This window comes from Chiloscyllium punctatum, chromosome 48 (assembly GCF_047496795.1).
Source record: "Chiloscyllium punctatum isolate Juve2018m chromosome 48, sChiPun1.3, whole genome shotgun sequence".
NCBI lineage: Eukaryota > Metazoa > Chordata > Chondrichthyes > Orectolobiformes > Hemiscylliidae > Chiloscyllium > Chiloscyllium punctatum.
Window position 1 is genome coordinate 28,206,129 of NC_092786.1, and position 24,269 is coordinate 28,230,397.

A 24,269-nucleotide genomic window follows, 5' to 3' on the forward strand; every position below is an offset into this window, starting at 1 on the left:
CTGGACTCCATGCTGAATATTTACCATCTACTACCACTCTCTGACTTCGACCGGTTAGCCAGTTTTCTATCCAATTGGCCAAATTTCCCTCTATCCCATGCCTCCTGACTTTCCGCATAAGCCTACCATGGGGAACCTTATCAAATGCCTTACTAAAATCCATGTACACTACATCCACTGCTCTACCCTCATCCACATGCTTGGTCACCTCCTCGAAGAATTCAATAAGACTTGTAAGGCAAGACCTACCCTTCACAAATCCGTGCTGGCTGTCCCTAATCAAGCAGTGCCGTTCCAGATACTCGTAAATCCTATCCCTCAGTACCCTTTCCATTACTTTGCCTACCACAGAAGTAAGACTAACTGGCCTGTAATTCCCGGGGTTATCCCTATTCCCTTTTTTGAACAGGGGCACAACATTCGCTACTCTCCAGTCCCCTGGTACCACCCCCGTTGCCAGTGAAGACGAGAAGATCATTGCCAACGGTACTGCAATTTCCTCTCTTGCTTCCCACATAATCCTAGGATATATCCCGTCAGGCCCGGGGGACTTGTCTATCCTCAAGTTGTTCAAAATGTCCAACACATCTTCCTTCCTAACAGATATCTCTTCTAGCTTATCAGTCCGTTTCACACTCTCCTCTTCAACAATACAGTCCCTCTCGTTCGTAAATACTGAAGAGAAGTACTTGTTCAAGACCTCTCCTATCTCTTCCGACTCAATACACAGTCTCCCACCACTGTCCTTGATCGGACCTACCCTCGTTCTCGTCATTCTCAGGTAAGCCCTCCAGTCCAGGCAGCATCCTGGTAAACCTCCTCTGAACCCTCTCCAAAGCATCCACATCTTTCCTATAATAGGGTGACCAGAACTGGATGTAGTATTCCAAGTTTTATAGAGCTGTAACAAGATCTCACAACTCTTAAACTCAATCCCCTTGTTAATGAAAGCCAAAACACCATATGCTTTCTTCACAACCCTGTCCACTTGGGTGGCCATTTTAAGGGATCTATGTACCTGCACACCAAGATCCCTCTGTTCCTCCACACTGCCAAGAATCCTATCCTTAATCCTGTACTCAGCTTTCAAATTCAACCTTCCAAAATGCATCACCTCGCATTTATCTAGGTTGAACTCCATCTGCCACCTCTAAGCCCATCTCTGCATCCTGTCAATGTCCCGCTGCAGCCTACAACAGCTCTCTATACTGTCAATGACACCTCCAACCTTTGTGTCATCTGCAAACTTGCTGACCCATCCTTCAATCCCCTCATCCAAGTCATTAATAAAAATTACAAACAGTAGAGGCCCAAGGACAGAGCCCTGTGGAACACCACTCACCACTGACTTCCAGGCAGAATGTTTTCCTTCTACTACCACTCGCTGTCTTCTGTTGGCCAGCCAATTCTGTATCCCATTCCTCCTGACCTTCTGAATGAGCCTACCATGGGGAACCTTACCAAATGCCTTGCTGAAGTCAATTTCCACCACATGCACAGCTTGACCTTCATCAACTTTTCTAGTCACATCCTCAAAGAAATCGATAAGATTTGAGGCATGGCCTACCCCTCACAAAGCCGTGTTGACTGCATTTAATCAAGCCATGCTCTTCCAGATGGTTATCCACTTTGGTGGCAAGAACAGGAAGGCAGATTACTACCTAAATGGGATCAATTTAGGTAAAGGGGCAGTACAAAGATATCTGGGTGTTCTTGTACACCAATCAATGAAGGTAAGCATGCAGGTACAGCAGGTAGTGAAGAAGGCTAATAGCATGCTGGCCTTCATAACAAGAGGGATTGAGTATAGAAGCAAAGAGGTTCTTCTGTAGCTGTACAGGGCCCTGGTGAGACCACACCTGGAGTATTGTGTGCAGTTCTGGTCTCCAAATTTGAGGAAAGACATTCTGGCTATTGAGGGAGTGCAGCATAGGTTCACGAGGTCACTTCCTGGAATGGCGGGACTACCTTACACTGATAGACTGGAGCGACTGGGCTTGTATACCCTTGAGTTTAGAAGACTGAGAGGGTATCTTGAGAAATATAAAATTATTAAAGGATTGGACACTCTGGAGGCAGGAAACATGTTTCCGCTGATAGGTGAGTGCCGAACCAGAGGACACAGCTTAAAAATACGGGGTAGACCATTTAGGACAGAGATGAGGAGAGACTTCTTCACCCAGAGTGTGTTGGCTGTGTGGAATGCTCTGCCCCAGAGGGCAATGGAGGCCCAGTTTCTGGATTCATTTAAGAAAGAGTTGGATAGAGCTCTCAAGGATAGTGGAATCAAGGGTTATGGAGATAAGGCAGGCACAGGATACTGATTAAAGATCATCAGCCATGATCATATTGAATGGTGGTGCAGGCTCAAAGGGCAGAATGGCCTACTCCTGCACCTTTGGTCTATTGTCATGAATCCTATCCCTCAGAATCCTTTCTAACACCTTGCAGACGACAGCCGTGAGACTTACTGGTCTGTAATTGCCGGGGGTTTCCCTGTTTCCTTTCTTGAAGAGAGGAATTACATTTGTGTCTCTCCAGTCCTAAGGTACGACTCCAGTGGAGAGCGAGGATGCAAAGATCTTCGCAAGTGGCGAAGCAATTGCATTTCTCGTTTCCCAAAGCAGCCGAGGACAAATCTGGTCCGGGCCTGGCGACTTGTCAATCTTAATGTTTGACAAAATTTTTAGCACATCAGCTTCCTCTATCTCTATCCATTCCAGCATGCACACCTGCTCTTCAAAGGTTTCATTCACTACAAAGTTAGTTTCTTTCATAAAGCCAGAAGCAAAAAACTCATTTAGGGCTTCCCCTACCTCCTCAGACTCCACACACAAGTTCCCTATGCTATCCCTGATCAGCCCTACTCTTTCTTTGACCATTCTCTTATTCCTCACATAAGTGTAAAATGCCTTTGTGTTCTCCCTAATCCGTCCTGCCAAGCCTTTCTCGTGCCCCCTCCTGGCTCTCCTCAGACCATTTTTGAGCTCCTTCCTCAACTGCCTGTAATCCTCTAAAGCTGAGCTTGACCCTAGCTTTCTCCACCTTATGTAAGCTACCTTCTTCCTTTTGATGAGAAGCTCCACCGCTCTCGTCATCCAAGGTTCCTTTATCTTACCCCTCTTGCCTGTCTCAGAGGGACATATTTATTCATCACTCGCAACAACTGTTCCTTAACCAGTCTCCAAATGTCTATAGTGCCTTTACCGTGGGACAATTGCTCCCAGTCCATGCTTCCTAACTCATGTCTAATCGCATCATAGTTTCCTCTTCCCCAATTAAATATCCTCCCATTTTGCCTAATCCTCTCCCTCTCCATAGCTATGTAGAATGTGAGGCAGTTGTGGTCACTATCACCAAAATGCTCTCCCACCACAAGATCTGATACCTGCCCTTGCTTGTTTCCGAGCACCAAGTCTAGAATGGCCTCTCCCCTCGTCGGCCTGTCAACGTACTGAGTTAGGAAACCCTCCTGAACGCACCTTACAAAAACAGCTCCATTCAAATCTTCTGCTCGAAGGAGGTTCCAATCATTATTGGGAAAGTTAAAGTCACCCATTACAACAACCCTACTACATCCACACTTTTCCAAAATCTGCTGACCTATGCTTTCTTCAATCTCCCTACTCCTACTGGGGGGCCTGTAGTAACAAGGTGACTGCTCCCTTGCTGTTCCTAATTTCCACCCACACTGACTTGGTAGGCAGATCTTCCTCGACAATGGAAGCTTCTGTAGCTGTGATACCCTCTTTGATAAGGTCTTGCATGGGAGACTAACAGTAAAACTGAGAGACACAGGATTCAAGGAAATTTGGCGAATTGGATCCAAAATTGACTGAGTGACATGAAGCAGAGAGTGATAGCTGAGGGGTGTTTTTTGACTGGAGGCTTGTATCTAGTGGGGTCCAGCAGGAATCTTGTTAGAACTCTTGCTGTCTGTGGTTTAAATGTGAAATATATTTTTTAAAATATTGGAGGATTGATCAGTAAATTCGCAGGTGATACAAAAATTGGTGAGGTAATAAATAGTGCCAAGGCTTGCCTTGCTTTGTATGGTCAAGTGGGCTGATTTGTGGCAAATGGAGCTCAGTCCATCTTAATGTGAGATGATGCGTTTGGGCAGGACAAATAAGGTATGAAAATACATGAACAGTAGGAACCTGGGAAGCACTGACAATCACAGGAACTTAGGTGTGCCTCTACAGAGGGGCATAATGTGTGCATGTACACTGGTCCTTTATCCACTTGTCCTGATATATCTTAAAGTAATTAATAAGGGATACTTGCTGTTATTAGCTGAGGCATAGAATGTAAGAGCAGAAAAGTTATGCTGGCACTATAATATATTTTGAGTGCAGTTCTGGAATCCACATTATAGGAGGGATGTGATTGCCCTGCAGAGGGTTTGGTGAAGTTTTACCAGGGTGATGCCTGGGCTTGAGAGCTTCTGTTATGAGGAGAAATTCGTCAGACTGGGGTTGTTTTCCTTAAAGCAGAGGAGATTGTGAGGAAACATCTTTGAGATTATAAAATTATGAGGGTAGATAGGATGAAACCTTCCCTGGTGGAGGGATCAATGATAGGGGTCATCCGAAGGGGTAGGAGGTTTGGAGATGTGAGGAAAACCCTTTAATCCGGGGATTGTGGGAATCTGTAACTCAGCTATATTGGTGCTGGAAGCAGAAACCACCATAACATTTAAGAAGTGTTTAGACATGCACTTCCAATGCACTTTGGAAAAGGTGCTGTAAAATGAGATTAGAATAATTGTTAATGACCAGCACAGGCACACTCTAACTTGCTCTTGTTCTTGCTTTCGCTCTCTCTCCTACCCACCTCCCTGCCATGTTTCTAATAAGCTTTAAATCAATTCAAGTATGAAGTTTTTGCTTATTGGTTTGTTGATTGCTGAAGTAGATTGACCTGGTAAAGACACCGTGTTTCAAAAGATTCAACTCTTATACTTTATTTTCAGATCCACCTGCGACAGTTCCATGGTACACGATATGCTGCAATTGATCCAGCAATGGTGAGTGCTGAAGAGCTTGAGGTGCACAAAACCAGGGTTGAAAATGGGAATGAAGAAGATCTTTGACTTTCTCCCTTGACAATAAAAGTACATTTCCACAAGATGGCACTGAAGTGTTAATTCTCAAATTTTGGCAATAGAGTACCATCTTTTAAAACATTGTGTGGCTGAGCAAATGAGATGTCTACCTGATTACATTTGTTCTTTCATTCTAATGAATTTAATTCCCAGAAAATCTTTTGTTTGAAACCTTTCCCAATCTCTTGTCTAATTAAAGGTTTAGAATTCAAGCTATAGCTAAATAACCAATTCCATAAGCCTCCTTGCATTGCCTCTTAGGTCAGTTCTGTTTTATTAAATGTAATTTTATTTTAATTCACTTGTTGACTAGTTAAGTATTTGAAGTGCAATTTGCCTGTGATCCAATCACTTCATGACTCCCTGATTTTAAATTTGTTGTTAAATGGTAATGTGTCTGATATACTGCATGTGTTTAGCCATTTATTTACCATAATTTGTTTTGAAATTCATGTAAATAGTTGATTTCAAAACCTTCCAGTCTATGTGTTTGTTAATTTGACTTTAATTCATCAGTGAATCTGTTTGCAGTTACTGCAAATATAAAGCTAAAAAATTGCTGTATTTGACTTTTACTAAACGGATTAAAGTTTAGAGTGTAAATACTATGTGCTATGTAAACCTATTGTTGAACAGGCTTACTTTAAAGTATCAGTTTGTCTCAGATATTTGCCTTGGAAGAGAATAACTCACTGAAGTCAGGAAGCAGCTATCAAGAATATACATTGAAGAGTATGCTATTAATGTGTTTTATTGCATTCTATGAATGAAATGCATATCTTGTCTGCAAAGATTAGAGTTCAAAACATCTTCTAAAGATGTCTTTAGGGGCTGAGTCCCTCTTCCCTGAGGTTTTTACACCAGTTAAATATGGAATGTTGTTCAAGATGTTGTTTTACAATTAACATCATTTGGTACCAACTGAAAGTTGAGGGGTTAAAGTTTTGGGGAGGTGTGGTCCTAATGGAGGGCTTGTTAGAGTTGGGATGAGGGAGGGTTTGAGGCTGGGGAAGGGTTGAAGAGAGGTGGGAGAATGACAGAAGGGGTGACGAATTGAGCATGAAGAATAAAAGGTGATTGTGGAGAAGTTGAGGGCAAGAGAGTAAAATTGCAAAAGTGGAGTTTCGGGGAGGAGTGGGAATGTGAGGGCAGGGAGATTTTGAGGTATGGAAAGGTTGCTTGGGGGGAGAGGTTAGATAAGGAGATGGGAGAAAGGGTGAGGAGGTGGAACAAAATGGTCCTCAACCTGAGAGTGAGTCATTTGAAAGGGGTGGTGGTGGTTGTGATGTGGAGACAAACTTCCAAAGGTGGTACAGCCAGAAGGAAATTAGAGTCATAGAAATGTACAGCACAGAAACAGTCCAATTCGCCCATGCCAACCAGATATCCTAACCTAATCTAGTCCCACTTGGCTCATATCCCTCTAAACCCTTCCAATTCATATACCCATCCATATGCTGTAATTGTACAAGCTTCCACCACTTCCTCTGGCAGCTCATTCCATGCATGTACCACCCTCAGTGTGAAAAAGCTGCCCCTTGGGTGCCTTTTATATCTTTCCCCTCTCACCCTAACACTATGCCTTCTATTTCTGGACTTTTCCCCGGGGTGGGTAAGGCTTTGTCTATTTATCCTATTCATGTCCCTAATGATTTTATAAACCTCTGTAAGGTCACCCCTCTGCCTCTGATGTTCCAGGGAAAACAAACCCAGTCTATTCAGCCTGTCCCTCTAGCTCAAACCCTCCAACCCTGGCAACCTCTTTGTGAACATCCTTTTCTGAACTCTTTAAAGTTTCACAATATCCTTCGGATAGAAAAGAGACCAGAATTGCACTCAATATTCCAAAAGTGGCCTAACCAATGTCCTGTACACTCGCAACATGACCTCCTAACGCCTCTACTCAATACACTGAACAATAAAGGAAAGCATACCAAACGCCGCCTTCACTACCGATCTACCTGTGACTTTACTTTCAAGGAACTAAGAACCTGCACTCCGAGGTCTATTTGTTCTCAAACCACGTTGAAAATTAAACTTTCCAGAAATACTAAATGAATAAAATACTTCAGATTTTGCGACTACCTGTGATTAAAACTTGTCAGAATTGTTCATTGAAAGTTTCATTTTCAAAGCAAACGCAGAAAGCAACAATTTAGCTAACTTCTGTCTTTGCATTTGAAAAGCACACATGGGCGAAATCCAGTTACTGGGCATGGGCAGAGCAGAAAGTACAGCTGAGAAAATTACTGCACAACTAATGTTCCAAACTAAACTGTATCATTATGTATGGATGCAGTTAGTAATCATTTGTGGACATGTACACCACTTGACGTTGCTATCATCTGCATTGTACATGTATGTTGTTACACGGAAACCTAATGACAGCTGTGATTCTCTGACACTTAAGTGCACCTCAACAAAATGCACAACTCATTTAGAGCAACACCAGTATCATATATGAAGCTCAGCCATGGATACAGTGAAGGAGCTGCTCTTCACAGTACAAGAATGGGGAAGAATGTGGCAGATCAAATATAGTGTGGGAAAATGTAATGTTACGCACTTTGGTAGAAAGAGTACATTTTTAATGGAAGATGACCACTGAAAGTGGGATTTAGGAGCTGTAAAATCATCCAAGTTCAGTAAGTAATAGGGAAGGCAAATAGAACATTTATACTCCTATTTCTTTTAACAAATTTCTCTACTTTGGCCTCTATTTAAAACTGAGGTGCTATGAATGGTTTTGGACCCCTTTTCTAAGGAATAATATACTGGCAGTGCAACAAGTCCAAAGAAGGTTCACTCAGCTAACAGTGGATAATGTCAACCAAGGATTCCCAACCACTGTAGTTGACAGGGCTCTCAACTGTATTCGGTCCATTTCCTGAACTTTAGCTCATACCCCTTCTGTTCAATATGACAAAGCATTTGGGTCCCCTGGTCCTTATTTTCCACCCTACCACTATCGACATCCAAATGATCATTAGCTGCGACCTCCAGCGGATGGCATCACCAGGCAGCCCTTGTCAGCCTTCCATGGGGACTGTTCCCTCTGGGGCAACTTGAACCATTCCTTCTCCACTTCCAATGCCATCACACACCCCCAGTGGCATCTTCCTTGGCAATTGTGGAAGGTGCCACACCCCGTTAATTTCTTTCAATTTCCAAGGAACCAGACTTCCAGGTGAAGCAGTGATTGTAAGGCTTCTACGATTTTAAAGATTGACAGTGTGGAAACAGGCCATTCAGCTATCAACTCCATACTCGCCCTCTGAAGAACATCCTATCCAGACCTGCTCCCATGCCTGTGACACTGCATTTCCATGGCTTTCCACAGTAGTGGCCGTCTTCTTGATACAGAGGTTGGCTATCAGTTTCGGTAATCTGTTGTTGTGCATCTTGGGAGACCACCTTGGAAGATGGGAGAAAGTGAGGACCTGAGATCAGAGTCAAAAAGTGTTGTGCTGAAAAAGCACAGCTGGTCAGGCAATATCTAAGGAGCAGGAGATTCAATGTTTCAGGCATATGCCAATTCTGATGAAGAGCTTATGCCTGAAACATCAACTCTCTTGCTCCTCGGATGCTGCTATGCTTTTCCAGGATCACACTTTTTGACCTTTGGAGGATGCTTACCCATAGACTGGAGTCTAAATGTCCTTGACTGCTGAAGTGTTCCCCGACCAGGAGGGAATAGTGCTACCTGGCAATTATTGCAGTGTCCATTCATTCTTTCTCAGTATCTTCAGGTCTAACCAATTTATTGTGTCTCGGGGCATCCTTTCCTGCAGCATATGAAGACAACATTGGTTGAGCCACATGAGTATGTACCGTGTACGTGGTGGTGGTGTCCCCACATGATGTTAGTATCTATGTCTGGCAGAGGTTGCCATGACAGGGTGTGGTCAGTGTTCAGCTGAGTGCCCGATCGTTTATTGGCATGATGATCTAGTTAAGCAGCTGATTGAAGGTGAGAAGTGGAGGCGTAGGAATGGCCTTGGTGAGATGTTCACCATCATTGATGACATGTTGAAGGCTGCAAAGAACATGGCGTAGTCTCTCCACTCCTTGAAAGTACTATAGAATCAAGGGTACTCTATCAGTTAGAGAAGTGAAGCATTGTGAGGTTCGAGGAGATGAAGTACTGAGGTATTTGTCTTTGCAGTTGTCTGGCTTTTGAATCACAGTGGGCATCTCCAACAGTGAAACAAGGTCACAAAGCCACAGGTTGAAACAGGAGGAGAAATCAGAATAAAGATAAATAATTTCTGTTAATTTTGAACTTCAATTTCCTTTTGATCAAGTGGTTAAGGTGGAGCACAAAGATATTTTTAGCTTTTGGAATAACCAACTAGTCTTTCCAAATAAACCTGTTGGACTATAACCTGGTGTGTGATTTTTAACTTTAAGGTTTGGTGGGTGTTTGAAGGCGAGAAATAGAGGCACAGGGAAGGTCTCGATGAGCTGCTCATCCTCACTCATAATGTGCTGCCGGATGCGAAGAACATGGCGTAGTCATTAGGCTGAAAATATGTTGCTGGAAAAGCGCAGCAGGTCAGGCAGCATCCAAGGAGCAGGAGAATCGATGTCTCAGGCATGAGCCCTTCTTCAGGAATCCTGAAGAAGGGCTCATGCCCAAAACATTGATTCTTCTGTTCCTTGGATGCTGCCTGACCTGTTGCACTTTTCCAGCAACACATTTTTAGTTCTGATCTCCAGCATCTGCAGTCCTCACTTTCTCCTAGTAGTCATTAGTACTTCCTGGGAGCCTAGACAACAAAAGGTACTCTGTGTGGGTAGGTTAATATGTAGGAGTGTGTGTGCAACAGACTCTCCCTCATACACAGGCTCTCTCTCAAATGCCCATACATGCACCTCGCAAACTCACTCTCACTCATACCCAATCTCTCTCTCTCACAATTTTAACCAAGCTTGCACGTATGCATATACACACACACACATGTGCACTCTCACCCACACACCCACAGACTCACATGCACACTCAATCTGTCACTCCTACATATGGGGTGAATTTGTACTTGCAGCATTACAATTTTATTTTGCCCAAAAACTGCAGGAAAACCATGTAAAACTCTGTAAAACTATACAGAGTGTTTATCAGTCTGACAGCATTAGGACACAGCTCAGGTGTGAAGTCTGTCTATCTTGAGAATGCAATTTAAACGAAGTTCTGGGATTTACATATCGAAGAACAGAAACCAGCATATCCCATTACAAAAGATGAAAGTTTTAATTTAAGATTGTCAAGGAGATGTGATACAGTAAACACTGGCTATAAATTCTGTGAGCATGATCTTAATCTCCACAACCACCTGAAGGAGCGGCGCTCCGAAAGCCAGTACTTCCAAATAAACCTGTTGGACTATAAACTATTTTATTCCTAACAAATCCATAATTTCCTTAAAAATCACACAACACCGGTTAAAGTAAAAAAAGTCACTGTTCTAATGCACCCTGAGATTCTCGATGATACATAGATATTCTTGACTATTGGCCCTCAACTTTTAGTTAGTTTAAAGGTTGGGATAAGGAAATTCCATTTGTATTTTTTGCAGTTATGGATGCACCTACACAATCCATTTGAGTTAGTATTTGGACATGAGGTGAGAAGACCGCTGAAATTCGTTAAGGAAGTATTGGCATGTCAGTATTCAGAAAGTACATTTTTGGGCTATCTGGCAGAATTTGGGAAGAGATTAAGTAGAGTGGGCAAATTGGCTACATAGCATTTAAAACTATCACAGAATGTGATGAAACAGGAAGCAGGCAAGAGATTAAAAGCAAGGTTTAGAAGGCCTTATCTCCACTAGCAAAACTATGAATTTTTAAAGATTCACCTACCATTGGTCATAACACGTTATCAAATGGAAAGGAAATTACGTGAGATCAATTATTTGGTAAGAACAAAGAAAATTTACAGCCCAGAGACAGGGCCTTTGGCCCTTCAAGCCTGAGATGATCCAAATGTACTATCTAAACCTGTTGGTCAATTCCTAAGCATTTGTGTCCCTCATGGAATAGTATGGTATGCCACAAGGATGTGTTTTGGGACCACTGCTGTTTGTCATTTTTATAAATGACTTAGATGCAGGCATAGGTGGATACGTTAGTAAGTTTGCAGACTGCCCTCGATACTGGAGTCAGTGGAGTAGTGTGGAAGAATATTGCAGATTGCAAAGGGACTTGGATAAGATGAAGTGGTGGAGGCTAGTGCAAATGCAACATTTAAAAGGCATCTGGATGGATATATGACTAGGAAGGGTTTGGAGGGATATGGGCAAGATGCTGGCAGATTGGACTAGATTGAGTTGGGATATCTGGTTGGTATGGACGAGTTGGACCAAAGGGTCTATTTCTGTGTTGTACACCTCTTTGACTCAATGACTCTATAAATGCAGAATTGGGCTGAAAGGTGGCAAGTGCAGTTCAATGCAGATAAATGTGAGGTGATTCACTTTGGGAAGACTAACAGAAAGGAAGAATACTGGGTAAATGGAAGGATTCTTGGTAGTGTGGATGTGCTGAGGGATCTTGGAGTCCATGTATATAGATCCCTGAAAGGGATGATCGTGCTGTTAAGTCATAATTCCTCTACCAATAAAACCGAACACACTGAGTTCCAGAGCCATAGGTCATGCTACAACTAGGCAAAAAGCCAGTGCGGCGGCACTTGGAATATGTGTACAGTTCTGGTCATCCCATTATGGGAAGGATGTGAATGCATGGGAAAAGGTGCAGAGATTTACCAGGATGTTGCCTGGTCTGGAGGGAAGGTCTTATGAGGAAAGGCTGAGAGACTTGGATTAGTTCTCATTGGAAAGAAGAAAGCTAAGAAGGGATTTTAATAGAAACATACAAGTTGATCAGAGGATTAGATAGGGTAGACAGTGGAAGTCTTTTTCCTAGGATAATGATGTCAGCTTGTACGAGGGAGAATAGCTACAAATTGAGGGGTGATATCTTTCTTAAATCTGTCAGAGGCAGGTTCTTTGCTCAGGGTGATAAAGGCGTGGAATGTCCTGCCCGCCAATGTAGTTAACTCATCCATGGATTATTTAAATATCCCTAATGTGGCTAAGTACATGGATGATGATGGGATAGTGTAGGGGGGTAGACTTAGGTTAGTACACATTTTGGCGCAACATCAAGGGCCAAAGGGCCTGTTCTGCACTGTATTTTTCTATGTTCTAAATTGGACAATGAGGATGTTCCTAGAAATTTGGATAAATTATTCAGTTACCTTCCAGAGGAAAATCAAAAATGATCTGAAAGAGTTACTACAATCCAATGGACATATCTGTGAGAATAAGCTGGGAAGTACTAAACTTACACATGATGTAGATATAAGAAATGCTGTTCCAAATAAGCAACATCCTTATAGACTTAACCCTCTAAAATTGGCCCAGATTCAAAAAGAATTTGATAATTCATCTCTGAACATACTTTGAAAGTGAGTTGCAGTGAATGGAGTTCAGTCATAATGATGGTATCAAAACCAGATTGTGCCCAATGATTGTGTGTGGACTATAGAAAAACCCTATTCCATGACTGGAAGACTGCATTGACAAGTTGGGATAAACAACTTATATTTCTAAGCTTGGCATAATCAAAAGTATCCAAAAATCCAAAAGAACAAAGATGATTTTGGCTTTCTTGACACAAAATAGACTTTACCAGTTTAAGATCATGCCATTATGTATGATGAATGCACCAGCCACCTTTGAAAGATTGTGTGGTGATATTTAGACCAACATGGAAGGAAATTCTAGAGCATCTAGTGGTTTACGGTAAGATGACAGAGGAATAAGGCTTCTGAGTCCAGGGCTTCTCTGCTCTGTTGGCTTTTCTTTACGTTTCTTGTTTTTTCTCTTTTCTCATTTCTTTTTCTTTTTGAAGAGCTCAGGCAGCAACAGAGGTGAGTGAGCCCAGCACTGACTCTAGTAAGTCCACACACTTGTGGCGGCGTCGGAGTCAAGTTTGGTTCCTTGTGGCTTCTGCTTCAATGATGTGGTCCTAGTGCCAAGGCACGGCGAGGGTGAGTTTGGGTTCCATGCTGTGTCTGCGTTCAGCGCAGATACATTGAGGTGGTGATGGATGCGAATTTTGGGCACAGTACAAGTCCCAGCAGCTGCATGAGCAAGGTTGCCCGAAACAGACTCATGGCAGCAGCAGAGTCGGAATAGGTCCGGTTTCGTGCCTGGCAGCATTGGTGGCACCTGCATTGGGGTAAGGTGAGATGATCTGGAAGAGTAGCCACTTTTGTTCTAGCACCGGTGGTGCAGTGAAGTGGACTCATGCCTGGTCACTAGACCCATGTCTCATTACAAAGGACTTTACAGTCCTTCTTGTTAAGTTGCACTTCACTGAACGAATGAGTCAAGCGTGACACATTCATTCAATGAAACAGACTACACGTGTTAATTCAATTTACAGAGCTTCTCTCATTCATTGAATGTGTTCTGCTCGTGGCATTGAAAGAATGGCAGAAGATTCGATGTCTTGAGCTTAACGCTTTGATTCATTGTTTCATTGAATCAATTAATTAAACTGCATTCATTCATTCAAAGAATCAAATGTATTTCAAACATCAATCATTGATTTAGTAAAACAATCTTCACTCATTTTTGGATTGACTGCAGTATGTTTCATTTTATGATCGTGTGCAGTTTCTTTCACTGAATGAATGGCAAAAGCTCGATTCATTGGATTAGCACTTGCAGTGTTTCTTATTGAACGAATGTTTGCAGTTGCATTGAATGAAGCAGTTGGCTTCATTAAATAAATGAGTCAAGCTTTTTTTGTTGAGTCAATGAATTACAATTGATTCTTTGAATCACACTTCAATCATTGATTCAATGAATGAATCAGTGCAGTTTATTTCATTGAATTAAAGCGTTAAGCTCGAGACATTGTTTCATTGCATGCAGTTTGAATGAATGAGAGAAGTTCTACTCATTCATTCATTGAATTAACACGTGCAGTTTGTTTGATTGCATGAATGCATGCAGTTTCTTCCATTGAATGAATGGCAAAAGCTCGATTCATTGGATTAACACTTGCAGTGTTTCTCATTAATTCATTGAGTCAGATACACTCCTAAAATGAGTGAAGTTTGAAATAAATCAATAACTGCAGTTAAAGAATCATATTTATTAAATCAATGAAACAAACTGCAATCATTGAATCATTCATTGTTTGAAGTTTGAATCAAAGCGTTAAGCTCGAGATATTGCAGTCTTTGAAGAAGGAGGCCTTCTGGGTTGTTCGGTATTGGAATTGGTCCTAGGAGCAGATGCGGCGAAGGCGAAGGAATTCCTCAACCATTCCAGAATCTTCCATTGGCCTCCGGAACCATTCAGGCACCATTAACCACGCGGCCGCTGCAGCAACCGCTGCTGCGAACCATGATGTCACTTCCACCCCCACCAACCCACCACGATTGCCGCCCAGACAACCGCCTCCACAATTGCCAGGAAGACCATCGCCGACAGATTCGCGGCCTCCGCGGGATCCACAACCACTGGGAACAACACCGTTTCTGCATTTGCCGCAGCCACTCCCCCCCCCCCCCCCCCCCAAAGTTGCCATCGCAGCATCTACTTCCTCCCCCAGTGACGTCACTCGCCTGCACAATGACCACGCCAAATGGATCTCCGCCCCTGCGCCGATACCCCCCCACGCCGATCTCTGCCCCCCACGACTAACCCCATCCCCACTCCCAACTCCAGTCCCACACCCAACTCCAGTCCCACACCAAGTCATAGTTCCCAGCCCTGCCGTATTTTCATTATCCCTCCAGATCTCCCCCTCTCTGAGGATGAAAGATCAGTCCTCAGGGGGATGCAGTGAGGCCTCTGCTATGGTCCCGGATTAACGAATTCAACATACGGCAAGACATCGAACAATTCTTCCGCCACCTTCGCCTCCGCGCCTACTTTTTCAACCAGGATCTGACGACCCCTTCTCCCACCTCCAACGCACCCTATCCACCTGGACACCCCATGCTGGCCTCTTACCCGCCCTCAATCTCTTCATTGCCAACTGCTGCCGCAACATTGACTGCCTCAACCTGTCCACCCCTCTCACCCACTCCAACCTCTCACCCTCACAACGTGCAGCCCTCCGCTCCAGTCCCAACCTCACCATCAAACCGGCAGACAAAGGAGGCGCGGTGATAGTTTGGCGCACCGATCTTTATTGCTGAGGCTAAACACCAGCTCGTGGACACCTCCTTGAATGAAAGAAAAAAGCTCTACTCATTTATTCCATGAAAAAAACTGCACGTGTTAATTAAATGTGTGCAGTTTGATTGAATCAATACATTAAGTTTGTGGCATTGAACAAATGAAGTTCCTCTACTCATTGAATTATCATGTGTCCCCTTGACTATGACCCCACCTCCCACCTCAAACCATCATCTCCAAGACCTCATCACCTCAGCGGACCTCCCATCCACCACCTCCAACCTCATAGTCCCACAACCCCGCACCGCCCGTTTCTACCTCCTGCCCAAAATCCACAAACCTGCCTGCCCCGGCCGACCCATTGTCTCAGCCTGCTCCTGCCCCACCGAACTCATTTCTGCATACCTTGACACGGTCTTGTCCCCCTTAGTCCAAGAACTCCCCACCTACGTTCGGGACACCACCCACGCCCTCCAACTCCTCCATGATTTTCGCTTTCCCGGCCCCCACACCTTATCTTCACCATGGACATCCAGTCCCTATACACCTCCATCCCCCATCACGAAAGCCTCAAAGCTCTCCCCTTCTTCCTTTCCCGCCGAGCCAAGCAGTACCCTTCCACTGACATCCTCCTTCGACTGACTGAACTGGTCCTCACCCTGAACAACTTCGCTTTCCAATCCTCCCGCTTCCTCCAAACCAAAGTAGCCATGGGCACCCGCGTGGGCCCCAGCTATGCCTGCCTCTTCGTAGGATATGTGGAACAGTCCATCTTCCGCAGCTAGACTGGCACCACCCCCCACCTTTTCCTTCACTACATCGATGACTGCATCGGCGCTGCCTTGTGCTCCCACAAGGAGGTCGAACAGTTCATCCACCTTCCACCCTGACCTCAAATTTACCTGGACCATCTCAGACTCCTCCCTCCCCTCCCTAGACCTCTCCATCTCTATCTTGGACGACCGACTCAACACGGACATTTACTATAAACCGACTGACTCCCACAGCTACCTAGATTACACCTCCTCCCACCCTGCCTCCTGTAAAAGCGCCATCCCATATTCCCAATTCCTTCGCCTTCGTCGTATCTGCTCCCAGGGGGACCAATTCCGATACCGAACAACCCAGGTGGCCTCCTTCTTCAAAGACCACAATTTCCTCTCAGATGCGGTTGATGATATTCTCCACCACATCTCCTCCACTTTCCGCTCCTTCCTTGATCCCCACCCCTCCAATCACCACCAGGACAGATCCCCACTGGTCCTCACCTACCACCCCACCAACCTCCAGATACATCGGATCATCTGTCGTCATTTCCGCCATCTCCAAGCAGACCCCACCACCAAGGATATATTTTCCCTCCCCTCCACTATCAGCGTTCCAGAAAGACCACTCCCTCCGTGACTCCCTTGTCAGATCCACACCCCCCCCCCCCCCCCACCAACCCAACCTCCACTCCCGGCACCTTCTCCTGCAACCGCAAGAAATGCAAAACCTGCACCCACACCTCCCCCCTCACTTCCCTCCAAGGCCCCAAGGGATCCTTCTATATCCATCAGAAATTCACCACCTCCACACACACCATTTACTGCATCCGCTGCACCCGATGTGGCCTCCTATACATTGGGGAGACAGGCTGCCTACTTGCAGAACATTTCAGAGAACACCTCTGGGACACCCGCACCAACCAACCCAACTGCCCCGTGGCTGAACACTTTAACTCCCCCTCCCACTCCGCCAAGGACATGCAGGTCCTTGGCCTCCTCCATCGCCAGACCATGGCAACACTACGCCTGGAGGAAGGGCGCCTCATCTTCCGCCTAGGAACCCTCCAACTACAAAGGATGAATGCAGATTTCTTCAGCTTTCTCATTTCCCCTCCCCCCACCTTATCTCAATCCCAATCCTCAGACTCAGCACCAGCCTATCACCCTCACCTTCCACCGCATTCCCAACGCCCCTCCCCCAAATCCCTCCTCCCTACCTTTTATCTCAGCCTGCTTGGCACACCCTCCTCATTCCTGAAGAAGGGCTTACGCCCGAAACGTTGATTCTGCTGCTCCTTTGATGCTGCCTGACCTGCTGCGCTTTTCCAGCAACACATGTTTAAAATACGGTTTGATTCATTGCATTCATTCATTGAAAGTGCCATCATTGACTCGCTTTGATTCATAGCTATTTATTGTCGAGCATCATTTCTCAAGTTTTATTCAATGAAACAAAGATGAATTAACACGCGTAGCCTCTTTCACTGAATGAATGCATGCAGTTTCTTTCACTTTATGAACGTGAGCCATTTCTTTCGCTGAATGGATGGCAAAAGCTCAATTCACTGGATTAGCACTTCCAGTGTTTCTCATTCATTCAATGAATGATTCATTGAAATGAACTGCATTGATTCAATGTTTGCAGTTTAATTCAAAGCGTTAAACTCGTGACATTGAAAGAAAGAGAAAAACTCTACTCATTGAATTAACACGTGCAGTCTGTTTCATTGAATGATTTTGTGCAGTTTGTTTGATTGAATCAATGCATTAAACCCGTGGAATTGAATGAATGGCAGAAGGTCTACTCTTTGAATTAACACGTGCAGTCTGTTTCATTGAATGAATGCGTGCAATTTGATTCACTTATCTCACTTGTTTAGTTTGAATCAACTACATTGTTTCAATGAAATGAAACAATGTATACGGTTTGATTCAATCAGTGATTCAATGTTCAATCAATGCAGTTTGTTTCATTGAATTGCTTGACAAAATGCTTGACACATTGAATGAGTGATTCAACGAAACATGTTAATTCAATGAAACAAGCTGCACACAATGCGTTAAATTCGTGGCATTGAATGAACGAAAGAAGCTCCACTCAATTAATTAACACGTGCAGTTTGTTTCATTGAATTTGCACGTGCAATCATTCAATGCCACCAGCAAAACACATTCATTCAAAGGGTAGAGCTTCTGCCAGTGTGTTTCATAGAATGAATGAGTGCATTTTAAGACGTGAAGTAAATGATTTAAGTTTGTTTGATTGGATCGATGAATACGGATTGACTCAATGGTTGCAGTTTGATTCAATGCTGAAGTGAACGCAGTTTGTTTCATTGAATGAACGCGTGCAGTTTCTTTCATTGCAAAAAAATGGCAAAGCTCGATTCATTGGATTAGCACTTCCAGTGTTTCTCATTGAATGAATGATTGCAGTTTGATTTAATGAAACAAGCTTCCCTCTTTACTGGAGTGAATCTAACTGCATTTAGTTATTCAAAGCATCAATGAATTACGTTTGATTCTTTGAATCAATGATTGAAGTTTGTTTCAATGACTCAATGAATGCAGTTTATTTCATTGATTGAAAGCGTGAAGTTTGACACATTGAATGAGCGTCTGCAGTATGTTTCATTAATTTGTGGCTTTGAATGAACGAATCAAAGGCATCGAAAGAAGCTCTACTCATTGAAACAACACATTGAATTAACACGTGCAGTCTGTTTCATTGAATGAATGCAGGCAGTTTGGTTCATTGAATGAACGCGTGCAATTTGCCATTCATTCAATGAATGACAAAAGCTCGATTCAAACAGTAGCTTTAATTCAATGAGTAGAGCTTCTTTCGTTCATTCAATGCCACGAACTTAACGCATTGATTCAGTGAAACAAACTGCACACACTCATTCATTGAATGGGTAGAGCTCCTCTCATTCATTCAAACAGACTGCACCTGTTAATTCAATGTGTCAAACTTAACTAATTCGTTCAATGAAACAAACTGCATTCATCGAATCATTGAAACAAACTACAATCATTGATTCAATGAATCAAACGTTAGTCGTTGTTTCAGCGAAACAAACAACTCACTTATTTAGTGAATTAAGCTGCACTTGTTGATTCCATGAAACAGACTACACGTGATAATTCAATAAGTAGAGCTACTCTCATTCATTCAATGCCACAAGCTTAATGCATTGATTCAATCAAACTAACTGCACACATTTATTCCATGAAACAAACTGTAAATGTGAATTCAATGAGTCGATCTTCTCTCATTCATTCAATGTCTCGAGTTTAACGCTTTAATTCAAAGAAGCAAACTGCATTCATTGAATCAAACTTCAATCGTTGTACAATTAAATCCATTTGCTTGGTTGAAACAAACTTCACTCATTTATCGAGTGAATTTAACTGCATTCATTCATTCAATGAATCAAACTGCACGCGTTCATTCAATGCAAGTAACTGCATGCATTCTTTCAATCAAACAGACTGCACTTGTTAATTTAATGAGTCGAGCTTATCTCACTCATTCAATGTGTCAAGCTTATCTCGTTTGTTCAATGGAACAATCAGCACGTGTTAACGTGTAGAAGTGCGTTCGTTCATTCAATGCATGAATTCAACGCATTGATTCAAAGAAATAAACTTACACGCATTCAATGAAACAAACTGCATGCATTCATTCAATGAAAAAAACTGCACGTGTTAATTCAATGAGTAGAGCTTGTCTCGTTCATTCAATGTGTCACCTTATCGCTTTCATTCAATGAAATAAACTGCATTCATTGAATCATTGATTCATTGAAACCAGCTTCAACCATTGGTTCCATTGAAACAATGAATAACGTTTGAATCAAAGTAGCTCACATAGTGAATCAAAGTGCACTCTCTCATTCAATGCAACAGACTGCACGTGATAATTCAATGTGTTTCGTTCAATTACTCAAACTGAACACATTAATACAATCAAACAAAATTTATTCCATGAAGCAAACTGCATATGTTAATTCAATGAGTCGAGCTTTTCTCTTTCAAACAATGTCTCGAGCTTAATGCTTTCATTCAATGAAACCAACTGCATTCATTTAATCATTTACGCAAAGAATCAAACAGTATGAATCAATTCAATCAAACAAACTTAGCTCATTTGCTTCGTGAATCAAACTGCACCGATTCAGTCAATGAAATACACTGCACGTCTTAATTCGAAGAGTAGAGCTCCTGCCATTCATTGAATGAATGCGTTTTGCTCGTGGCATTCAATGAAACAAACCACACGCATTCATTCAATGAGACAGACTCCACATCTTAATTCAATGAGTAGAGCTTCTCTCATTCATTCAATGTGTCAAGCTGAACGGTTTCATTCAACGAGAAAAATTGCATTAATTGAATCAAACATTGATACATTATTCATTGAATAATTGAAACAATGTTTGAAGTTTGATTCAATGAAACAAACATAGCTCATTTATTTAGTGAATCAAACTGCACTTGTTCATTCAATGAAACAGACTGCACGTGATAAATCAATGAGTACAGCTACTCTTATTTGTTCAATGGCACAAGCTTAACGCATTGATTCAATCAAACAAACTGCACACATTTCTTCCATGAGGAAAACTGCACGTGTTAATTCAATGAGTAGAGCTTTTCTCTTCTTCAATGTCTCGAGCTTAACGCTTTCATTCTATAAAACAAATTGCATTGAATCATTGATTCAAAGAATCAAATGTAATTCATTGATTTAATGACAGAAATTTGATTCAATGAAACAAACTTGACTCATTTATTGAATGAATGAATGCAGTTAAATTCACTCCATGAATCAAACTGCAAATATTGGTTCGGTAAGAAACACTGCAAGTGCTAATCCAATGAATCGAGCTTTTGCCATTCATCAATGAAAGAAACTGCACGCTTTCATTCGATGAAACAGACTGCACCATTCAATGAGCTGAGCTTTTCTCGTTTATTCAATGTCTCGAGCTTAACGCTTTCATTCAATGAAACCAACCGCATTCATTCAATCATTGGATCAAACTGTAATGCTGTGTGTTCTATCAGTCTAACTTCCTTTATTAGCCACGCTGTTCCAAAAAGGGCCTCTACTGTTCTGTAATGCTGTACGTTCTGTCAGTCTAACTTCCTGTATTAGCCGAGTTGTTCCATCAAGGACCTGTACTGCACTTTAATGTGTTGTGTTATATTGATCTAATGTCCTGTTTTAGCCGAATGGTACCATAAATTGCCTGTACATATCTGTAATGCTGTGTGTTCTATCAGTCTAACTTCCTTCATTAGCCGAGGTGCTCCATCAAGGGGCTGTACTGTGCTTTAGTGTTCTGTGTTGTATTGGTCTAATGTCCGGTGTTAGCCGAGCGGTTGCATAAATGACCTTTACTGTGCTGTCACGTTCTCTGCTGTATTGGTCTAAAGTCCATTATTAGCCAAATTGTACCATAAAGGGGCTGTACTGTTCTGTAATCTATCAGTCTAATATCCTTTATTAGCCGAATTGTTCCTTATAGGGCCTGCGTTTGCATAAAAGACCTGTACTGCGCTTTAATGTCCGGTATTAGCCGAATGGTACCATAAAGGGCCTGTACTGCGATGTAATGCTGTGAGTTCTATCAGTCTAACTTCCTTTATAAGCCGAGCTGTTCCATAAAGGGCCTGTACTGTGCTGTAACGCTGTATGTTCTGTCAGTCTAACTTCCTTTACAGCACACTACAGCCCCTTGATGGATCACCACGGCCAGTAATGTGCTACGTTGTATTGGTGTAATGTCCGGAATGCGCCGGGCGGTTGCCTGTACAGCGCTGTCATGTTCCATGTTGTATTTGTCAAACTTCCGGTATTAGCCGAGCGGTTCCATAAAGGGCCTGTACAGTGCTGTAATGTTCTATGTTCTCTGAGTCTTATTTCCTTTATTAGAGCTGAAAATGTGTTGCTGGAAAAGCGCAGCAGGTCAGGCAGCAATCAAGGAGCAGGAGAATCGACATTTCGGGCATGAGCCCATCTTCCACCAGGTTCCACCAGGTCCCAGCTCCCAGCCCTGCCGTGTTTTCACCATCCCTCCAGAACTACCCCTCTCTGAGGATGAAAGAGCAGTCCTCAGCAGAGGCCTCACTTTCATTCCTCTATGCTCTCGGATTAACGAGTTCAACATGCGGCGAGACATCGAACAATTCTTCTGCCGCCTTTGCCTCCGCGCCTACTTCTTCAACCAGGATTCTCGCCCACCTTCTGATGACCCCTTCTCCCACCTCCAACACACCCCATCCACCTGGACACCCCATGCTGGCCTCTTACCTGCCCTCGATCTCTTCATAGCCAACTGCCGCCGCGATAGTTCTCCTGCTCCTTGGATGCTGCCTGACCTGCTGCGCTTTTCCAGCAACACATTTTCAGCTCTGATCTCCAGCATCTGCAGTCCTCACTTTCTCCTTACTTCCTTTATTAGCCAAGCATTTCCATAAAGGTCCCGCACTGCGCTATTTTTCTTAGTCTAATGTCCAGTATTGCCAAGCAATTGCTTAAAGGGCCTGTATTGTGCTGTAATGCCCCATGTTCTGTGAGTCTAACTTCCTTTATTCGGCGACCGGTTCCATAGACAGCCTGTACAGCACTGTAATGTTCTATCTTCTATTTGTCAAACTTCCGGCATTAGCCGAGCGGTTCCATAAAGGGACTGTTTTGCGCTGTAATGTTCAATGTTCTATGAGTCTTACTTCCTTCACTAGCCAAGCATTTCCATAAAGTGCCTCTACTGCGTTGTGATGTCCTATGTTGTATTAGTCTAACTTCATTTATTAGCCGAGCGGTTCCACAAAGAGCCTCTACTGCGCTGTTATGCTCCATGTTCTATGAGTCTAAATTCCTCTATTAGCTGAGCGGATCCATAAAGTGCCTGTACTGAGCTGTAATGCTACATGTTCTATCAGTCTAACCTCCTTTATTAGCCAAGCATTTCCATAAAGGGTCTGTATTGCACAGTAATATTCTGTGTTCTATGAGTCTTACTTCATTAATTAGCCAAGCATTTCCATAAAGGTTCTGTACTGCACTGTAATGTTCTTTGTTGTATTAGTCTAGTGTCCATTATTAGCCGAGCGGTTCCATACAGTGCCTGTACTGCGCTGTAATGTTCTATGTTGTATCAGTCCAACATCCAGTATTAGCCGGGCGGTTGCGTAAAGGGCCTGAACTGTGCTGTAATGTTCTGTGTTGTATTTGTCAAACTTCCTTTAAAGCTAAGCGTTTCAATAAATGGCCTGTACTGCGTTGTGGTGTCCTTTGTTGTATTAGTCTAACTCCATTTATTAATACTTCCTATATTAACCGAGTCATTCCATACTGTAATGCTCCATGTTCTATGCGTCTAACTTCCTGTTTTAGCCGAGTGGTTCCAAAATTGGCAGGCACTGCGCTATAATAATCCATTTTCTATGAATCTAACTTCCATTACCAAGTAAGCGGTTTCATATAGGGCCTGTAATGAGCTGTAATGTTCTATGTTGTATTTAGTCTAATGTCCATTATTAGCTGAGCAGTTGCATAATGGGCCAATACTGTGCTGTAATGTTCTACGTTGTATTAGTCTAACTTCCTGTATTCATCGAGCGGTTCCATAATGGGCCTGTATAACACTGTAATGATCTATGTGCTCTGAGACTACCATCCTTTATTAGCCGAGCGGTTCCATAAGGTATTGCGCTGTAATGTTCTAGGTTATATGAGTCATAATTCCTTTCTTAGCCGAGTGGTTCCAAAAAGGGCCTATTCTGTGCTATAATGTTCTATTTTGTATTAGTCTTACTTTGTTTAACATAATGGGCCTGTACTGAGCTGTGATGTTCAATGTTGTATTAGTCTAACTTGATTTATTAGCTGAGTGGTTCCATAAAGGGGCTGTACTGCGCTGTAATGTTCTATTTTGTATTAATCTTACATTGTTTAAATGAAATCTAAAATCTAATCTACAGTGTGGAAACAGGCCCTTCGGCCCAACAAGTCCACACCGACCCACCGAAGCACAACCCACCCATACCCCTTACCTAACACTACGGGCAATTTAGCATGGCCAATTCACCTGACCTGCACATCTTTGGACTGTGGGAGGAAACTGGAGCACCCGGAGGAAACCAATGCAGACACATGGAGAACGTGTAAACTCCACA

General features: G+C 43.0%; 1 protein-coding gene across 3 annotated transcripts in view; it reads left to right on the top strand.

The window, feature by feature from the left end:
• Window positions 1-9,491, top strand: part of spg21 (SPG21 abhydrolase domain containing, maspardin) — a 165,648-nt gene extending 156,157 nt beyond the window's left edge. For all 3 annotated transcript variants that reach the window (XM_072564917.1, XM_072564915.1, XM_072564916.1), the window contains one exon: window positions 4,976-9,491. In XM_072564917.1, coding sequence (XP_072421018.1) covers window positions 4,976-5,095 — 120 coding nt within the window. In that variant the 3' untranslated portion in view covers window positions 5,096-9,491. The remainder of the gene's footprint in view (window positions 1-4,975) is intronic.
• The last annotated feature ends 14,778 nt before the right edge of the window (window positions 9,492-24,269 follow it).